Below are 13,914 nucleotides of genomic sequence, written 5' to 3' on the forward strand. Positions count from 1 at the left end.
AATTCTTTAAAAATCCTACAATGTGATTTTCTGGATTTTTTTTTCTCATTTTGTCTCTCATAGTTGAGGTATACCTATGATGAAAATTACAGGCCTCTCTCATCTTTTTAAGTGGGAGAACTTGCACAATTGGTGGCTGACTAAATACTTTTTTGCCCCACTGTATGTGGGGGCGTGTTCGAACGAGCCGTTTTAGGTAGGTGTGGCTAACTCTTAACTTTTATAAAGAATATCTCTTTGGATTTGAGACTTTAGTCTTTGCAACTTTACAGATCTTCTTTATGCACCAAGAGCTTGTAACACTCTAAAGAGAAAGGAAAAAATGAAATCGCATCATATGACCCCTTTAAAAGACAATTCAGAATCAGGCCAGTTGTAAAGGATTTATTTTCTGTGGACCAATATGACAAAGTCCAGTCCTCTGTTTCCTCCCTTCCATGACTGTATACAATAAGCCTTTATTTCCCTCTGATGCCTTCATCATTCATGTATTCATTTGAGAATTAAAAACAGAACCAGCAGTGTGAGCAAAGCACTTCTGCAGAGAAATAACAGAGAGACAAAAACTCTCATTTTTCAAATGTGATAAGTCTTAAAGAAGCAGGCTACTTTTACTAATGGAAATCACCCCAAATGAAAGTCTGAGACAAGATGATTATAGGATACAATACTGTATGTTGTCTTTACAGTATCCTATAAAATGTATTTCTAAATCCTGCCTTATATTCAGTGTTTATATAAGTGTTTCAACATGTTTTTTTCTCTGTAGTGATGCCCACTATTCAACATGGCCCTCAAGTATTCAGTACCATTGAGGGGATGCCCATTTCTCTGCCATGTCATGCACATGGAGTCCCCAAACCAGATGTCACTTGGTCTAAGGTAAATGTGTCTCCTTTCTGTCTTTGACACACATGCTCACACAATGGGATTCGGACAGAAAATGCTGACTTCTGACAACACTTGAACTTTCTTGCACAAAACCCATCACACTTGGTTTTTGGTTATTGCTTAGTGTTTTCTTTTTAAATGTAATTTTAAAGTAATGTTAGTGATTTTTTTCTGATTACATTTTTACATATACATACAATAATTTACAATAAATTCAGTAAATTAATAATTAATTAATAATTAATAAATTAACTTTAGTAATAAAGTACTTTATCAGTCTCACCATTTCAGCCTTACATTGCACCCTCATGTTGCTATATGTATGTGTGATAATGTTTCCTCAGCGAGGAGAGTTGATGGATCTGAGTGGCAGTGTCTTTTCTCTGGGTGAGGATGGCAGTCTTTACATTGTCTCCCCCAGCGGTGAAGAGTCTGGCGAGTTTGTGTGCACAGCCACCAACGCTGCTGGATACAGCTCCAGGAAGGTTCAGCTCACTGTCTACGGTTAGAGCAGCTCGACCTACTTGCTCTGCTCTGTTTTACGTGTCTTCTGTGGTTTTGATTCTTGTGTTTTCATTTTTTCTGTGTGTGCTTTATTTGTTTGTTTCCTGTTTATTAGTTTGGTGCTTCCTCCAATCTCACCCTGCTGTACTTATACTGTATGTCTTTGTAAACGTGTAGTGAAGCCCAGGCAGAGCGTCGTTGGTGGAACAGAGATGCAAAATAACTCTGGCAAGCTGTTGGAGATGTCGGTAAAAGTGGGTGATGATGTCACACTGCCATGCGAGGTGGAGAGCGTACCTCCTCCCATCATCACTTGGGCCAAAGACAAGCAGCTCATCTCCCCCTTCTCTAATAGGTATCAGTTTCACTTATGTGAAAACCTAATTTATAATGAATGCATATAATAATAATAATAAATATGAACATGCAATGATTTCTTGATTGTTACTATGGATTGATTTATGAGATGTCCTTATACATAAAAAATGTTCCTAAACACTTAAAATCATCTTCAATCCATAATCAAGACAGGAGTAATGACTTTACACTTTTTGAAAATGTATCTTCGCCTTCACAGGAATAAATTACAATACAGTATAAAAATATTTAAATAAAAACAGTTATTTTAAATTGTAATAATATTTCACAGTCTTGCCATTTTTACTGTATTTTTTTTAATCATAAATGCAGCCTTGGTGAGCATAAGAGGCCTCTTAAAAAAAAATGAAAAATTCATATCTACCCCAAACACACTTGTGTCACTAGAAAATGGACCACATCAAAAAATTAAGTCAACATGCACAATATGTGCACAAAAAAAGAAAGCTTGCACGCATGCTTTTTCAACAGGTGTATGGAATCAAATTTCATTTTACATGCATTATATGAATAAGGCCCTTGTATCCTACTTTTAAACACCATTGAGCTTGTATGTGAGTAGCTTGCTCTTCTCTGCATTGTTTTTCAAGGGCTGATGTTTACTGTACTGCCTAAAGGCAGAAAGACTGCGGTCAGATTAAAATTACACAGTAATTAAACTCTCATTTCTCTGCTCACCATGAAAGTAAACAGAGGTATAATTTCAGAAGCTTCTCTGTAAACCAGGAGCACCTGTGTGGTTTTACATCTGCAAAAGAACAGCTCTTCTTATCGTTCCTTAATGTATTTAACCTGTTCTCTCACAGACACATTCAGCTGCCATCAGGCTCCATGAGAATCACAGAAACACGCGTGACAGACAGTGGCATGTACGTCTGTGTGGCTACCAACATAGCTGGAAACTTCACTCAGATGATCAAACTCAATGTGCTGGGTAAGAGATACAGATCACATTTATTTACTTGGATGCTGTCGCAATTTATGCTTGCATGTGAAATTTATCGAAGCAACAACAGTTTTATCTCATTCCATTGAAGTTCATATGAGCACACATCAGCCCCGGGGTCTTAAAAACAGATCCCATCTGTATAAATGCATCACATTGCCTCAGCCTTGTGGTGACATCAGGCTTCAATCAGTTGTATTTCAAGTGCTCTGCTTGTACCCACAACTCTAAAATAAATATTTCGACTGAAAACCGCATGTAAAACAACGCTGCGTGAGCATCATTAAATGACTGATTATTGCATATTTGATAGTCAATTTCACATCACACACCACAATCAACTCAGTAAGTGCCTCCACATGTTTACGTTTCACACATGCCGATGTGCTGTTTACCAAGACAGACACATATCCAAACACTGTTGTCATTTGTTTTTTTGGGTAGTACATCCGAATATCAATGCGTCTCTGAGGCTTTGTTCAGACAGGTACCATTTTTTACCATATCTGACTCAAATTAGTGTTCAAACATCCATACGCTATTTTTGGATTTCAAGTATTTGTTTTTTAACATTTAGGACATGACGTGTCTATTGTCATTTACACTGCACAATAGTGCTTGTACATGCTTTGTAAATGAGTGAGTTGAGACACATGTGGCATTCACTATGTAGTGAAGAATGAAGTAGTGATTGAGTGAGTGGTTTCGGACACAGCATGACTGTGTAAATAATAGATGATTGTAAAAGCAGCAAGTTCAGGAAACTGTCTCTCCTCTGTTTAAACACATGATGTAACTGCTCTGAGAGGGGTAATTGATAATGGTTGAAACTTCCGCTTTGTTTTTCTTACACAACTGTTAAAGAGACAGGTAATACAAAAATAACAACTTCTATAATCATATAATATTGAATATATTACATCATCATTGGTGACAGAAACCAGATAATCAACTATGATATATAAACCACTCCACAACCCTAAACCAATACATTTGCAAAAAAAAACAATGCTTCTCTACATTTCTACTCTGCTCTAGCTTGTCTCCTGATCTAGGTTTTTAGTAAACATGGCATTGTATACTGTGAAAACTGTTGGCTCTGTGAAAATTACTTATGCTCATCTATTGTAAATCGTTTTGCAAAAAAGCATCTGCTAAATGAATGAATGTACATTTTTGTTTGTTTTCACAAAACTACAAAAGAAGAAATAAAATGTTTTTGAGATGAACTGCAATTAACATAAATTGTATTGTAATGCATAAACACAGATAGAGCTGTTTATATTTATTATGCTTAGATATCTATTAATTTGCTGCGCAGTGACTGTGCACGTGAGTGTGTTTATATGGGCCAGTGATGCATTGACCTCCTAACACCCACTTTGGAGCTTTAGCAGGCTTGGCACGATGTATGAGAAAGTACTGAAGGAGAGATCAGCTAGTCGCTTGGAGCATAGCGTGATAATAATTATAGAGTCTCATAAACACAAGTTGCTCTCAGAGCACACTCAGACACATCTGCAAGTGAAAATTGGAATGGAGGTATTTATAATGACTACAATTAAACTCTTAGTCATTTTAATCTTGGATTATAGTTTTCCGTAAGACTGTGAGCAGACACTTTAGCAGAAATGAGCTACAGCAAAAGGGAATGTGCTGTTTGATTTATCACAGCTACCAAATGTCTCATCTGGAAGATTAACAGCAAAAAAAAAAAAAAAAGATGTGAGAAAATTTTCAGGAACTTCCAAGGGCAAATAAGGACAGGTTGCTGTTTTTGTGCATGGCCAATGCTTTATGAGCAACTAATCACTCCAAATGACATGTTATGAAAGAATGCATTATTACAGCATACAGTAAGTTTAAAGGGATAGTTCACCCAAAAATGGGAACCTCCGTTCATCTTCGGAACACAAATTAAGATATTTTTGATGGAATCTGAGAGCTCTCTGACCCTCCCATAGACAGCAAGGGTCCTTACACGATCAACGTCCAGAAATGTAGCAAGGACATCGGTAAAATAATACATGTGACATCAGGGGTTCAACTGTAATTTTACAAAGCTACGAGAATACTTTTTGAGCGCAAAAGAAAAAAAAAACGACTTTATTCAACAATTCGTCTCCTCTGCATCACCCTAGCGCCATTTTGGAGAGTATTCACTGAACGTAAATTGCGTATGCTGTTTACGTACACGGATACGCTGTTTACGTCGTTTACGCTTTGATTTGAACGAAAACAACATACCCGCGTGGCACAGCTGACACAAAACAGCATACGCAATTTACGTTCAGTGGATAATCTCCAAAATGGCGCTAGGGTGACATTTTTGGGTGAACTATCCCTTTAACATTTACTTATTCACTCTCCTCCCAATACTCCTTTCTCTTTTTTGCCTTCTCAGTTCCTCCCAGCATCCGTGCAGGTCCTCGAGGCATGAAAGTGCAAGTGGGACATGACATAGACCTGCCCTGTGTCACACAGGGAGTCCCAGAACCCTCTGTGTCCTGGCTGAAGGATGGCTCTGCTCTGCTGGATGGGTCTCAGTACAAGATCTCAGCTGAAGCTCTGACTTTAAACCAGGTGGGACTTATGGATGAGGGTGTCTATACCTGCGTGGCCTCCAACATCGCTGGACAAGATGAAGCCACTATTCAGCTCCATGTGCAAGGTCAGATGGATGCTGGCATTTACAATTGTGATTACAGCTATTCCGGCTTTAAATGAACTATAAATCCCATATATTGTCTCTGTCTTTCCACAGTCCCACCCGTGGTGGAGGTTTCTGAGCCCCCTTTCAACAGTCCCTTACAGGAGAGAGTGGCAAACCAGCAGATTGCCTTTCCCTGTCCTGCCAAAGGTGAACCTGCACCTGAATCATAAGAAATCACCATTTATTCAACTGGTCACTAGTAACAGCGTAACTGTGTTCCTAGAACTGGCCATTATAACTACAAGTGACACCAAATCAATATGAAATGACTCTGAAAGTGTGTTTAATATAAAAATATTTTACAAAAAACACTGCTTAAATATATAAAGAATTAAATAACTAAATAATTATATGTAATAATTTCATTTATATGCACCAATATATCATTGTAGGTATTTATCTACATACACTACCATTCAAAAATATTTTTTTAAAGAAATAAATATTTTTATTCAGCATGGGGGCAATAAGTTTGGCTAAAGTGACAGTTAAGATATTTACAAAAGATTTCTATTCTAAATAAATACTGTTTTTATAACCTAATTGTATTTCTATTCATTTTTATTGATCAGAATTTTGAATCAGTTCATTGAAATAATTTAATGTGATTCATGGATATTAATTAAATAGAAATAAAACAACACAGTCATACTTACATTTACATTTAGTAATTTAGCAGATGCTTTTATCCAAAGCAACTTACAAATGAGGACAATAGCAAGGTGTCCGTAGAGGGTTGTAATGCCTTGAATTTTATGCGAGCAGCTACTGGTAGCCAGTACAAATTGATGAACGAGGTGGGATGTGCGTTCTTTTCGGCTCATTAAAGATTAATCTTGCAGCGGCATTTTGGATTAATTGTAGAGGTTTGATAGAAGTGGCTGGAAGACCTGCCAAGAGAGCATTGCAATAGTCCAGCCTGGATAGAACAAGAGCTTGAACAAGGAGTTATGTTGCATGTTCTGAAAGAAAGGGCCTGATCTTCCTAATGTTGTATAAAGCAAATCTGCAGGACCGGGCAGTTTTAGCAATGTGGTCTGAGGAATTCAGCTTATCATCACGCACAACTCCAAGGTTTCTATCTGTTTTTGAAGGAGTTATGGTTGATGAGCCTAACTGGATGGGGAAATTTTAATAAAGTGATGGGTTTGTTGAAACCACAAGCAGTTCTGTATTAGCCAGGTTGAGTTGAAGGTGATGGTCCGTCATCCAACAAGAAATGTCTGTTAGACATGCTGAGATGTGAGCAGCATCTCAACTTGTATGTTGCAAAAAAGAAAGAAAGATAGCCTATTTTTGCCGGCTTTAGAAAATGTAATGGCTAAAATTGCATTTAAGTTATTGTGATATTCACAATGTTGCTTCAATATCAAATTAAAACTTATTGTGAATTTTTAATATATTTATTAATCGTTACCGTTGCAGGCACTCCTGAGCCAGTAATAAAGTGGTTTAGGAATGGTCAGGAGTTGACAGGGAATGAGCCAGGTGTGTCCATTTTGGAGGATGGCACTCTTCTCATCCTGGCCTCGGTGTCCCCTCTGGATAATGGGGAGTACACTTGCATGGCTGTCAATGATGCTGGTACAACAGAGAAGAAATACCAACTTAAGGTCAACGGTTAGTGCAGCATTTAAAAACGTTTATTAAGATTGTTTCTCTTTCAGCACCTTGCAAAACCTTTCTCTTCTCTGTCTCCTCCTTCCCCTTTATCCAGTCCCACCTGATATTCGAGACAATGGCCTGCTGTCCAATGTCTCTGTAGTGATGAATCAACCAACCAACCTGGTGTGTGATGTCACAGGCACACCTGTACCTGTCATCACCTGGTACAAAGACGGAGTTGAGGTCAGTGCAATGACATTCACCGAAAATCACATAGTCTTGTTCTGTGTAATCAATGCATGTGATTTAGAGAGAAAAAAACTCTCTGCTTCTGAAGCTATTTTTCTCCTTAAATATCCAAAAACTGTAGTTCTTACTAAAGACCTATCATTTAAAAAATAAAATAAATAAGTAATAATAAAAATATATTAGTGCCTAATATGTTCCAATGCAATCACTTCCCCCTGGATAAAATCAAGTCCAGTCCTACATTATTTCCCACTAAATATTCTGTTTGGAATTACGTCATATTATGGAAGGTAAGCACATTGCGTATGCCATTTCACATTGTTAAATATGCAAATTAAATGTGCATAAACCAGTTAAAATAAGCATAATGAGAAATAAAAGTGGCATTTCCTTCAGTGAGGCCAATCACAAATAAGTTTCCTCGGATCACTGGGTTTGAGCTCCAAGAACAGGTCATAAAAAACCCCAGTGCTTCTTATAAATGTTCTTTTACGAGAATCAATTTCAGAATGAAGTCAACAATTAGGAAATCTCTAATCGCACTGCAGGGAGAGCAGAGGCTGCTGATTCAGATTAATGTTGGAATAGCAGATATTCCTAGGATTTTTTCCCACAAGATAAACATGATTATAGCCTTTTATTATTGATTGATGTTTTGGAGTGATTTATTCTGATCAATATTTTTAAAAGAGTTTGATAGGTAGAGGTAAAATTCCTTTGCAATATAAAAAGATCTATAATATATGTTGGTTTTGTTGTTTATATTTGGTCAAATAGCTATTTGTATAATTTAACCAGGTGGTTCCTAGCAGCGACGCGCAGATTCTTCAGAAGGGCAAAACTCTTAAGCTGTTGAAAGCAACTGTTGTAGATGCTGGACGCTACACCTGCAAGGCCATCAACATTGCTGGAAGCACAGAGAGAGACTTTTACGTAGATGTATTGGGTACGTTGCAAAAATTTTTGTTTCATTTAAAGTTATTCTGTAATAACATCCACTTATTTGTGGATTTGTTGTCTTTTTACAAGCTGGTATCACATCTTATTATATGGTTTGCCTCCTCATAGTTCCTCCTACTATCATTGGGACAGTTGGGTCACGTGACCTCTCTGCCGTGCTCAATCAGGAGATCAATCTGGAATGCAGGGTCAAAGGTGATCCCTTTCCCACAATTCAGTGGTACAAAGACAGGAAGTAAGTTACTCCACAAAGCTTTGTAAAGAACACTTTCTGATCAGGAAAAAACAAAGGGGTGAATTCACTAAAAGGTGGCGCCTCTTAAAATTGCATCTTATTCACTACCCACCCAAAACCCAGTCTAACCAGGTACTAAATGCACTGAAATAGTGCTCTGCTGTGAGTTTGTTGTCAGTATTTCAAGTGTAAATATTTTACTATGCAAATCAGGCTTCTTACAGTTTCACAAAACCCCTACCTGACACAATTAATGGTGTGCTTTCAGCACTCAGGGAAAGCAGGTAAATGAATTTTGGCATAACCCAGCACAGGTTTGGGAATTGTTGTTGTAGAAAACGGCTTTTTACATTAGCATCGATACCTTATTTGCTTGATTCCTTTTGTTAATCAGATGCTAAATCAACGCAGTACAAGCAAATAGTTGGGGCATAATTAATTTTCAGTGAATTCACTCCTGATTCTTATATTTTGAAACAATACTAAGAAAATTTGCGTTATCTGCCCCTTTAACTCGTTGTTTTAGGCCTGTGTTTTTGGGTGACCACAATATTGAAGTTTTAAACAGAGGACAGCAGTTGAAGATAAAGAGTGCTCGCTTAGGTGACCAGGCACGATACCAGTGTAGTGCCACCAACGCAGCAGGAAAGCAGTCCAAGGATTTTAACCTCAGTATCTTTGGTAATTTTACTCGTACATAATGTCCTATTATGTTTTTTAACAACAACAGAATAAAAAAATTCTGAATTCTACATGCTAAATTATTGCCTTTCCATTCTACCCACTCAGTACCACCCAGTATTAAGGGAGGAAACGTGACTTCTGAGGTAACAGTTCTGCTTGGTAATTTGGTGACTCTGGAGTGTGAGGTTCGGGGTGTGCCACTCCCTGCCATCACATGGTACAAAAACGGAGAGGTCATTCTGTCCAGCAGACAGGCCCAGTATATGGACCGAGGACAGTCCCTCAAGATCTCAAGAGCTCAAGTGACAGATGCTGGACAATACACCTGTAAAGTCACCAGTGTAGCAGGCACCGCTGAGAAAGTTTATGAGCTGGATGTCTATGGTGAGGACTCTCACAATCAAAAAAAAAGTTTAATTTCCAGGCCTGTAAATTTCTATAATCAATGTTCATTTTTAGTTAAATATTTTATTTGCCTAGAAATAGTAACACTTGTTCATGTTTCCTTTTTTCCATCGTTCAGTCCCTCCCTCCATCACTGCCGGTTCTGATGGTCCCACAGACATGAAGGTTGTGCTCAGTAAATCTCTGATTTTGGAGTGTGAGGCTGAAGGTCACCCTCCTCCCTCACTGACCTGGCTGAAGGATGGTTCACCGGTGGCTGTTAGAGAGAACCTGCGTATTCTGGAGCAGGGCCGCAAACTTGAAATCCTCAGTGCTCTTCCATCTGATGCTGGTCGATATGTATGCGTGGCTACCAGCGTTGCTGGAGAGAGGGAGATCAAATATGACATCAGTGTCTTAGGTATATGCACACACATTTACATTTTTGTAGCGATTTATTAAAAGTCAAGAGAAGTCACCTGAATTAAAAAAACATTTGGTACTTTTAAATCTCAAGGCATCTCATCCTTCACTATCCACACGAATCAGGAAGTTTGGCGTCTTGTGTTTTTGTGTGCATGAGCCAGACAGATCTAGTCTCGACCTGCACATTGATCTTCTGAGCATCTGGACAACATTACGGTCCTAATACATGCGTCCAACATACCAGCGCAATCACTAAGTCCACATTTGTGTTGCATCATGGGAATGTGATTACAGGAAATTAACAGCAAAGTGTTTTACGAGCCTATAAACTGGTTAACAACAAATGAAGGAAATGTATAAAAGATTCAGTGAGATTAAAGGATGATTGTAGAGGCAGTATCCAGTGATGTGACCCAAGCATGTGGCATTCATTAACTCTCTGTGTGTTTTCATTATGTGAGTTTGTTGCGCATGATTTCAAAGACATGGTTGATTCGTGCATTGTTTGGTTTACGATTCCGGAGATGCTGTAACGTCTGACCATACTTTTTGTTTGTGTGTATTCAGTTCCCCCTGTTGTGGATGGGGCAAGTGAAACCACAGATGCCACAGTCATCCTCAACAATATCCTAGAGCTTGAGTGTTATGCTGCTGGCACACCTACGCCAACCATCACGTGAGTAAACATGCACACATATTCAAACATATACTGAATTGAAAAGTCGCTCATCTGCATCTATCTCTCTCTTTTAAGGTGGCTGAAGGATGGCATGGCGGTGAGGCAGGGCGAAGGGGTGCGGATCATGTCAAATGGCCGTCGATTGGTCATCTCGCGTGCTCAGGTGTCTGATACAGCACTTTTTCACTGTGTAGCGACTAACGAGGCTGGAGAACAAGAGAGAGAATTTAAAGTATCTGTACATGGTAATAATCATTTATTTTATTTCTTGCTAATGTTTGTGTTTGATATTTGCCTCATCTGCTCACAGAGGGAAGGTCAAAAGGTGACTTTTTTAAGTTCCTCTAAGTTACAGACACATTTCAGGTACTTTTATGGTAAAAATGTAATTATTTATTTCTTTAATATTTGTCTGTCAGTCCCCCCAACTATCCGTTCTACCGGTCCAGCTGAGAGGTCTGTGGTCCTCCACACGTCAATCAGCCTCCAGTGTGTGGTCAGTGGAATTCCACCTCCCAGCATCACATGGCTCAAAGATGGCCGTCCTGTGGACACCACACAAGAATTTCTGAAGGTCAGACTTTAAAGCATGACAGAAGCCTTCCAAAATAAATCAAGTGTTTGAGGAGGTTTACATAACCACATATATCATCTCCTCTCTGTTTATCTCTCTTTCTGGCATGTAGCTGGAATCTGCAGGCAGGGTTTTGCACATAAAGAAGGCCAGACTGGAGGATGCAGGGAAATATACGTGTGTGGCAACTAATGCAGCAGGCGAGGCACAACAGCACATTCGCCTCAATGTGCATGGTAGGAAATATACTTAAAAAAAAAAAGATGGCACAGGCATATTAACTTAGTTGAATAGTTTAAGTTAATTGTGTGTATTTCAGAAAACCTGGAAAAATCTAAATAATTTTTTAAATATATTTTCTATTTATATTATGATTATTTTCTTGACAATTAAACACAATTACACACATTTACTCATCATTTCTTTACGTTAATGTGAAAAACATCTCATTTGAAATATTTAAATGATTTTAAATGAAAATAATTTTGATTATAATAGTTTAATTGTAAGTTTATGTCATGTTACTATAAGGTAACTTATGCTGATTTAACAAAAAAAGAGTATTACAGTGATGAGAGTTCATTTTTTTATATTTATCCATTTATTTTTATTAATTTATTTATATTTATGCATTTTATTTGTTTTTATTTATTAATCTGTGTTTATATATATTAAGTTAACATGCATTTCAGTAAATAAGTATGTACATGTGTTTTATAGAACCTCCCAGCATCCAGTATTCTGGAGAGACGCTCAATGAAACCATCCTTGCTGGCTTCCAAATTCAGCTGAAGTGTAAGGCAACAGGAAGTCCTTTGCCAGGTGAGTCTTACTACATTTCCTCTTTTTTTAGGGCAATGTCAAATACTGGCTAGTAACCGTTTGCAAAAGTACAGGTGGTGTAGTTTCTTCTCTCATGCCTTTTCTGCTGCAGCTGTGACGTGGTATAAAGACGGTCGTCCATTGACGAGCGCTGGGGGAGTTAACATTCTGAGCAGAGGTCAGGTGCTAGAGATTGACCGTGCACAGGTGTCAGACACTAGCCTCTACAAATGTGTGGCCATCAATGTGGCTGGCAGCACTGAGCTCACATACAGTCTGCAGGTGTATGGTGAGTGTGTTTGACTAACACTAAACAACCTTTCAGTCAAAAGTTTGGCTATGATAAACTCTTTCTTAAAATACTCCTTTTTTTGGTTTGGATTGTCTAACACTCTTTGTGTGTCTCCATTAGTTCCTCCTTCTATTTCCAGTAAAGGAGGAATGATAACAGTGGTGGTGAATGACCCAGTCAGGTTAGAGTGTGAAGCCTCAGGAGTTCCTGTGCCCAGCCTTACTTGGCTCAAAGAAGGCAGCCCTGTCTCTAGCTTTTCAGATGGAATCCAGGTCTGTATGTGTGGGACTTTGGATGCTGTCATGCATATATAGCCATATATATTCACAATTACCTCTACTTAAAAGTTTTGAACAGGCTGCATCAGTTTTCAATTTCCTCTTTTACTAGGTATTGTCAGGTGGCAGGGTGTTGTCGTTTGTTAGTGCACAGGTCAGTGACACAGGTCATTACACTTGTGTTGCTGTGAATGCAGGTGGAGAACAGCACCGAGAATATGACCTACGTGTGTACGGTGAGCTCAGAAGACACACTCACTCCTAAACCTGATTAAAATCTTGATTCTTTTGAAATTTCTATCCAAGAATCCTGAAAATAATTTTAATGGTTTCCACAGAAATATTAAGCAGCACAATTATTTTTAACATTTATAATAGTAAGAAATGTTTCTTGAGCACCAAGTCGGCATATTAGAAAGATTTCTGAAGGATCATGTTACACTGAAGGCTGGAGAAATGACTGCTGAAAATTCAGCTTTGCCATCACAAGAAGTATATTAAAGGGGTCATATGATGCTTTTTTAAAGATCATTATTTTGTGTATTTGGTGTAACAGAATATGTTGACATGCTTTAATGTTCAAAAAACACATTATTTTTCAAATAATGTACATTATTGTAGGTCCTATTGATAAAGAATATCTCTTTGGTTTTGAGACTTTAGTCTTTGCAACTTCAGGGATCTTATCTATGCACAATCAGCTTGTAACACTCCAAAGAGAAAGGAAAACTTGAAATCGCATCATATGACCCCTTTAAAATAGAAAACAGTTATTTTAAATTGTAATGATATTTCACAATATTACCGTTTTTGCTCAATTTAAAAAATGCAGCCTTGGTGAACATAAGAAACTTTTTATCTGCGTGTGTCTGTGTCCTTCAGTGCCACCCAACATCATGGGTGAGGAGGTGAACCAAACTGTTCAGATGGGTCAGTCAGTCCAGCTGCATTGTCAGAGTGATGCCATCCCTCCACCTGCATTGAGCTGGCGGAAAGATGGTCGACCACTCTATAGAAAACCAGGTCTGAGCCTATCAGAGGACAGCAGCTTACTGAAGGTACAGTACATCCATCAGCCTATAAGCTGCCTGTAAGTTCTCTTTCATAATCTCGTGTTCGAGATCCACCTAATAATAATAATAATAATAATTCATGCACGCGCTGCTATTCTCCAGTTGACATTCGCTTCTCGCGACCTCTGGTTTAATTTTCACAGCTCGTTGGAATTTTTCGGACGTTCACATTTGTCTTCAGGAGGACATATCGCTCAGATCAGCCTCCGCCGGACCTGATC

At 38.3% G+C, this 13,914-nt stretch overlaps 1 protein-coding gene across 1 annotated transcript in view; it reads left to right on the plus strand.

Annotated features, from left to right (window-relative positions):
• LOC107732365 (hemicentin-1-like) overlaps positions 1-13,914 on the plus strand; it is a 96,770-nt gene that overhangs the window by 44,233 nt on the left and 38,623 nt on the right. The window contains exons 21-42 of the mRNA XM_016543661.1: positions 770-882; positions 1,236-1,395; positions 1,573-1,750; positions 2,580-2,707; positions 5,124-5,390; positions 5,484-5,579; positions 6,858-7,052; positions 7,150-7,280; positions 8,085-8,232; positions 8,355-8,481; positions 9,008-9,162; positions 9,271-9,549; positions 9,689-9,970; positions 10,543-10,651; positions 10,730-10,899; positions 11,074-11,228; positions 11,341-11,464; positions 11,949-12,050; positions 12,163-12,339; positions 12,463-12,614; positions 12,733-12,856; positions 13,503-13,678. Coding sequence (XP_016399147.1) covers positions 770-882; positions 1,236-1,395; positions 1,573-1,750; positions 2,580-2,707; positions 5,124-5,390; positions 5,484-5,579; positions 6,858-7,052; positions 7,150-7,280; positions 8,085-8,232; positions 8,355-8,481; positions 9,008-9,162; positions 9,271-9,549; positions 9,689-9,970; positions 10,543-10,651; positions 10,730-10,899; positions 11,074-11,228; positions 11,341-11,464; positions 11,949-12,050; positions 12,163-12,339; positions 12,463-12,614; positions 12,733-12,856; positions 13,503-13,678 — 3,548 coding nt within the window. The remainder of the gene's footprint in view (positions 1-769; positions 883-1,235; positions 1,396-1,572; positions 1,751-2,579; positions 2,708-5,123; positions 5,391-5,483; positions 5,580-6,857; positions 7,053-7,149; positions 7,281-8,084; positions 8,233-8,354; positions 8,482-9,007; positions 9,163-9,270; positions 9,550-9,688; positions 9,971-10,542; positions 10,652-10,729; positions 10,900-11,073; positions 11,229-11,340; positions 11,465-11,948; positions 12,051-12,162; positions 12,340-12,462; positions 12,615-12,732; positions 12,857-13,502; positions 13,679-13,914) is intronic.

Source organism: Sinocyclocheilus rhinocerous, unplaced genomic scaffold, assembly GCF_001515625.1.
Source record: "Sinocyclocheilus rhinocerous isolate Xijiao unplaced genomic scaffold, SAMN03320098_v1.1 scaffold68, whole genome shotgun sequence".
NCBI classification, from domain to species: Eukaryota; Metazoa; Chordata; class Actinopteri; order Cypriniformes; family Cyprinidae; genus Sinocyclocheilus; species Sinocyclocheilus rhinocerous.